The 6,433-nt window shown below is 39.4% G+C and overlaps 1 protein-coding gene across 1 annotated transcript in view; it reads left to right on the forward strand.

The window, feature by feature from the left end:
• SLC35F1 (solute carrier family 35 member F1) overlaps positions 1-5,257 on the forward strand; it is a 373,073-nt gene extending 367,816 nt beyond the window's left edge. Inside the window, exon 8 of the mRNA XM_045009629.1 lies at positions 1,057-5,257. Coding sequence (XP_044865564.1) covers positions 1,057-1,281 — 225 coding nt within the window. The 3' untranslated portion in view covers positions 1,282-5,257. The remainder of the gene's footprint in view (positions 1-1,056) is intronic.
• The last annotated feature ends 1,176 nt before the right edge of the window (positions 5,258-6,433 follow it).

Below are 6,433 nucleotides of genomic sequence, written 5' to 3' on the forward strand. Positions count from 1 at the left end.
GGTCACTTTGTGCTGTTCCAGCAGGATACCGTGACCTTACAGGAGATTAAGGATCAAATACTTTATTTCTAATTCCTATGGATTTCTGGGTTCCTGCCTCTAAAGTGCTAAAATATTGCCAGAAAGGCTATTTGTGTGATATTTCCAGCCCAATCTGAAAAAGGTGATATCAGAAAACTCAAGAGAAGTTCTGGTCTTGTGAAATTGCCTATCAGATTATGCAGACTCAAGCTCTGGATAAATATCTGATCTTCTGTGTGTACATTTCAACCTTTTGAAGTCAGCCCAGGGCTTCTTAAAGCTAAAGTCTCTGACTCTTCTGAAATCACATTAAAGCATGTGCAGCCCTATTAGCTGCTTTCTGAATTCAGCTTACACACAAAATATTTATTGCTGCAAGTGAACTACCTTGGGCTTTCATGTAGGTGAATAAATACTGATGTACCACCAGCACCAATATATGGTTAGGTAAATGTCAAAAGAGCCTTTACTAAAAATATATTTTCTAAGGGTACTTTTTAAATGCCTTTTTAAAATTCATGGTATCATTGCTATTTATATAGCACTGACTGTGTGTGTTATACTTTAAGGACACGTGGTTTTAAATCAATAAAACCTCACACTTATACTGCACCTTTCATCCATAGACCTCAAAACATTTTACAACTATTGGGAAATAGCATTATCGCTATTTTGCGGAGGGAGAAACTGAACTCCAGAAAGAGGAAGTGACTTGGGCAAAGTCATATAACAGATAAGTGTCAGACCTGAGAACAAAACCCAAATCTCCTGAGTCCCAGTTAACAAACTCATATTTACCTATTGCTAGAGCCGCAGGAGAATTGTACTCATATTTTTGATAAAATAGATGGCACGAGTAATGGAAACAAACTTCCAGTATCTCCTCAAAATCTACAGTCAAACAAGGAACGACTAACAGTGCTCTATGCTCTGCATACAAAAACAAGGATCTGTGCCTGCAATTTTCCACTAGCCCTTGTGAGCACAGAATAACCAGTGCAACTTTCTAATGACTTAACTCTTATTTATGTTTAGTTTTCAGGACTTTATCTGCTGTCATTCTTCACAATCCTTGTTGGGCTGGTGCTGTACTCCTCCACCTCCACATACGTAGCCCAGGATCCACGGGTGTATAAGCAGTTTCGAAACCCTTCAGGACCTGTTGTAGACTTGCCAGCAACCGGACAGCTGGAACCTTCAGTAACGTATACCAGTCTAGGCCAGGAGACAGAAGAGGAGCCTCACGTCAGAGTTGCCTAAACCCAGGCACTTGTCTCCCACTGATGATTTCAGTGGAGTTTGTATATCCATGGTCCCTGTATTGTACATAGAGAAAGGTATTTACTGGGTACAGTTACACAGGTGAGCTTCAAGGTAGCAATAGGGAAAGCTTGTAAAAATTACAAACTAATTGTCACTGGGTGTACATTGCAAAGAGGTGCCAGTCCCTTATTTAGGGTGTTAGCAGTATGCTGGTCTCAACAGAATGGTCTGTGTGAATCGTTCACTATCAAACGATCTGTGAAAATATTCAAAATACAAGCTGAAATTACATAGAAATCAAAAGGGTATTTTCACAGAGTTGTGGAAAAGCCACATTTTTACAGCAAGTCCACTTGTACAGTCACTGTTATTTTCTCTCTTTTTAAAATGTGTTTGTTTTGCACAAATAGGTGGGATACTTCTGGTGGCTACACCCTGATGCATTTTTGGTAGCACCTGGATCTTTTGGGAGAAAGGATTAGTGAGTTCATCTGTACTATCTATCTGGTAGCCCACTTTATATGTAATCTCTGCTATGAGTGCAGGGGAGGGACAACTTACAATATCAGTCTCTATTCTAGGAATAGGTGTAAAATGAGCATTTTAGCCTTTCTATATTTACAGAAGTGAATTACTGAAGCATTGATCTTTTTATGTTTCATTGAGGATTTCCTGGTGGCTGAGGTTCTGCACCAGGTGACAGGGGAATTACATTTCTGTGGCTGTGTCTAACCTGCAGAAACAGAACAAATTTCTTACTTTTAAAATTAAATCTGTAACTAATTTTCATTTTCTATTTTCCTACATATTGTAGCTCTCATTAGTAATGATATATCAGTCAGACCAAGGCACTTATTTTCAATGCTCAGTGCATATTCAGGAGCCTTCTACTATTCCAGTTCTGTCAGTCCTGTGGTACAGGAGGCTTTGCGTTCCTTTTCCTAACCATGCTAATCTGGAAATATGTACATTTTTCATTAGAACCTTCTTGTTCCATAATCATAAATATTAGTATGATAATGCAATGACCTCATGAATATTAAGAATAAGACTGACCCATCTGCTGGTGGTACTGCAGCAGCATGATGGTATTCATGCCAGAGAGGTGTAGCCAATTATTTTTCATTTATCTACAAAAGTAAAAGAATTTAGCAGTTTTCTGATATTCACCAGGGAATGTGATAGTCCCTCTGAAATAAGGATGTGCTCTAAGCTGTACTTCTGCTGCAGGAAACTCATCAGAAATGTGGAGCATTTAAAACACTTCTATTGAATCTGAAGCAGAACCCTGCAAATCTGTAGCCTGTCTTGATTTTTTTTTGCCCTTTTAAGAGCACAGTGAAAGACAAAAGACATTGTTTCATACATCCTCAGTCCAGTTTCCTCTTAAAATTAAGGAAAGGAAGGATAGTCTTGTGTTTAAAGAATAGGATATAGATTTAAGAGAACTCGGTTTTATTCACAGATCTGCCACAGACCTCTTGTGTGATCTTAACCTCTGTGTGGCTTAGTTTCCTAATCTGTATATACAGGGATAGTAATTCTTTACCTCCCTCACAGGAGGATTGTGGGACTAAATTTTTTTAAAGTGCTTTAAGATCTTCAGAAAAAAGGAGCCGAGGAAGCAGGACATATTATTATAATAGCTTTTATATATTCATTGTATTGGAAAACAGGGTATGCAGCAAGGTTGTGGTAAATTGCTGCATTTTCTGCTGGTGGGCATATGAAATGTATTTTAGTTGAATTACATTATTCTGAAGAAGTCAGTTTTAAATGAAAATGTAGGGCTTTATGTAAAAAAAAAATACAACTCACCTATTTCTATGAGAAAAAGAAACTGCACACTCTTGAGATTGGAAAAGGCCATGCAAATCAACCATGCAGGACGGATTTCTGCTGAAGTATTGTCTTATAGTCCTGTTCTGCAAAGCTATAAAAAGGACTTCTCTGAAGCAGCCTGAGGGAAGCTTGCATACAAGTATAAAAATGGTGATGTGCCAATATGCTAATAAATTATTGACTACTTGTTTAATCTCATTCTTCCTGTTGATGAGGAAGAGAGACACAGTCCGTTGAAAAAGAGGGGAGTGTAATATTTTCAATCCCCCTCACACACACACACACACACACACACGTGTTCAGAAATCATGAGATTTACCCCCACACACACATACACAAATGCTGGGTTATTTTTATTTTTTTACTTCTGTTTGGGAACTTTTAGTGGTCATGTTTTCAAGCTTTCCCCTGCAACCATTAGGGCTGGAAACTTAAACAAACAAACAAAAAAAAGCTGAGGTTTTCATATAACGTGACTCCAGGATCTGGGGCTTTAAGAAAAACTGCAAATATTGTGAGATTCACACTCTAAAATTACAAGAGTTGGCAACACTGAGATTTTTCACATTCATCCCTATTTGTTGGACCTCTCCATTCCCAGTTAAGACCTCAAAATAGGTTTTAAGTGGGACTTAGGTGACCAGACAATTCACTCTTGTGCAGAGGGCACAAGCACAAGCACAAGTCCTCAAATCAGGGCTTAACTGGTGCATAGGCTTTGTGTAGTCACTGTACAGTTCAAGCCCCTGCAGTATGTTCTCGTCACAACTGTCATTGTTCTCTCAGGTACCCTGAAGAGCATTGGTGGGCACCTGTCATCTCCCAGTCTTTTTGCTACCTTTTATACCAATTAAATACCTTTCTCTGAGCATTATTCCCATGTTAGTCTTGAGACCTTTGAAGACTGGGAGTGTATGTGTGCATGTTTGTTTCATGTTTACATTCCTTCATTTTGCATAATTGTTTTGGTTTACTTCATTCTTAGTATTTATTTTCTAAGCCAAATGTCTGTAGTCTTTTTCTCTCCCTTCTCTCATTTTTATTACAATAATTTGTAGATGTTTATTAAAGTCTTACTAGGAACAACTGGATCGAAGGCATATCCAGGTCAGCTCACTGACCCAGGAGTTTATACATATAAGGGTTTGAAATCAACTGATGGCTAAGAGGTGCCATCTGAGACAACTGTTATCGGATATCTTAAATGACTTAATTGTATGGAAATAAATTGCAACTGTTCACATATGCACTGTGCACTCAACAACCATCCCATGTGTTCTTGCACATGAAGAGGTTCACGTCACTGGGATAACTTAGTATGGGGTTGTTTTATTATTATTTTTTATTTTAGTTTTATTTTGTTTAATGGGCTCCAGCTAAAGAGGATGTGTTGAATAGTTCCAATTTGCCAGTAATGGATGGACCTCAAAGGAGAATAGTCGTATAGCTTTACAAATACTCTGAATGAAAGCTGAGGTCCAGCAGGGAAAACTTATTATTTCTAGATGTTTCATTTCCTGCAATTCCAGAACTCAGTGGACACCGGCAAGGTTCAGCTATCCAACAGGCAGCGACTCTATTGGTTGAATTAGGACTTCACCCGCTTTGTGTGTATCTTTTCCTTGGAAAAAACTGAACCTCTACTACCCATTGGCGGTGAGTGGCCCTTAGCAAGGCTGATGTGATTTTCTGCTACTGGATGGAGACCTGCACTGGGAGTCAGAACTTGTCTTTTTTTCCCAGCTATAAACTTTTTAAATACACAACAACAATAGACAAAGCAATTGAAAATTTTGCACCACTGTGTCATATGGAAAAGTTTCAATGTATAGTTTAGATATTGCTAACGTGTGCTATTAACATTTTGACAAGCGTGTTGTATTGTTTTCTTTCCCTTTTAAAAAAATTAGTATTCCCAAGCTAGCTACAAATATAAATTTTACCCCATGGGTAGGATTTTATTGTTAAATGTCATAATTAAGCACACTAATCTTGGCACTGCAAATGGAAATATGAACCAAAACCAACCAAACAAAAACACTCCAACCCCAAACTCCTGCACCAAGCTGAACAAACTTTTCTCTGTTTTGATATTTGCATGCTCCTATATGGACTGGCTTTGACAATGTAATGCCTGTATAATGTTTTCAAATAAAAAATAAATGCTTTCTGAAAGCAGGGTTATTAGTTTCTTTGCCTGGTTCCTTTCCTGTGGAATAACCTGACATGACTTTCTTGACATATGAAGATTTAGCAGGGGGCACTGTAAAATTAAAATCACTGGATGATTTTCAAGTGTAGGCAGCATTCTTTGCTACACAGCCACGTTTACACAAGCCTGACTTTAGCCATCTTCATGAAATCACTTACAACTAGCCAGACTTCATTAGGAGCAGTAGTATTCCTGCGTCAGGGGCTCCTGTGGCTTCTGTTGCTAGGCAGCTGCAACCATCTCTCCTGGCTTCCTTCTTTGGTGCTCTGCTTCCGGTTTCTACATTCACTGACCCCCAGCCTTAGACACTGCAGCCATCTTTCAGGAAGGCTCCTGAGATGGGAGAAAGGAAAAAAGGTGAAGGAAATTAGACATCAGAGGGGAAAAGGGACTGGGGTGGGGGTGGGGGTGGGGGTGGGGGGACCAGAAGGCAGAGGGGGAGAGATAAGACTGGAGAAACTTCAGAGTAAGGTGACCAGATGTCCTGATTTTATAGGGACAGTCCTGATTTTGGGGTTTTTTTCTTATATAGGCTCCTATTATCCCCCACCCCCATCCCAATTTTTCACACTTGCTGTCTGGTCACCCTACTTCAGAGCAGACTGAGAAGATGGAAGAGATGAAACCCTAGAGTGTACAGTCAATGCATTCAGTGGAGTGTAGGTATTGACATTCAAGGATACTTGTCAAGATGTGTGTCTGCCCAGTTTTATTTGCATGGCATTCCTGTAAGAAAATCCACCACCAGATTTCCCCCATCTCCTGCCCCAGTGCGGGGAATGCAAATGGCTGGCAACTGATGCCATTTCATACCCTCTTCTCACATCAGCCCAATTGCAGCTGGATGGAGTTCCACAGACAGAGATTCTGAGCTAATGCATGCTTTTATTCAGTGCCAGATTAGCAAGTGTAAATTTGTGCATGTTATCGTGTCTTTAAGTAATGAGTAAGTGTGTGTGGTTTGATTGTGCTAATAATTGCTGTATATTTTCCTCCAATCCTGCACATCCCTGCCTCCACCACATTAAAAAATCTCTTGTTATCTTCTGGCTGGAACTTGACCTCTGCCTGTATGAATCCTAATAATAGTGATTG

The sequence above is a fragment of the Mauremys mutica genome, chromosome 3, assembly GCF_020497125.1.
Source record: "Mauremys mutica isolate MM-2020 ecotype Southern chromosome 3, ASM2049712v1, whole genome shotgun sequence".
In the NCBI taxonomy this organism is placed as follows: domain Eukaryota; kingdom Metazoa; phylum Chordata; order Testudines; family Geoemydidae; genus Mauremys; species Mauremys mutica.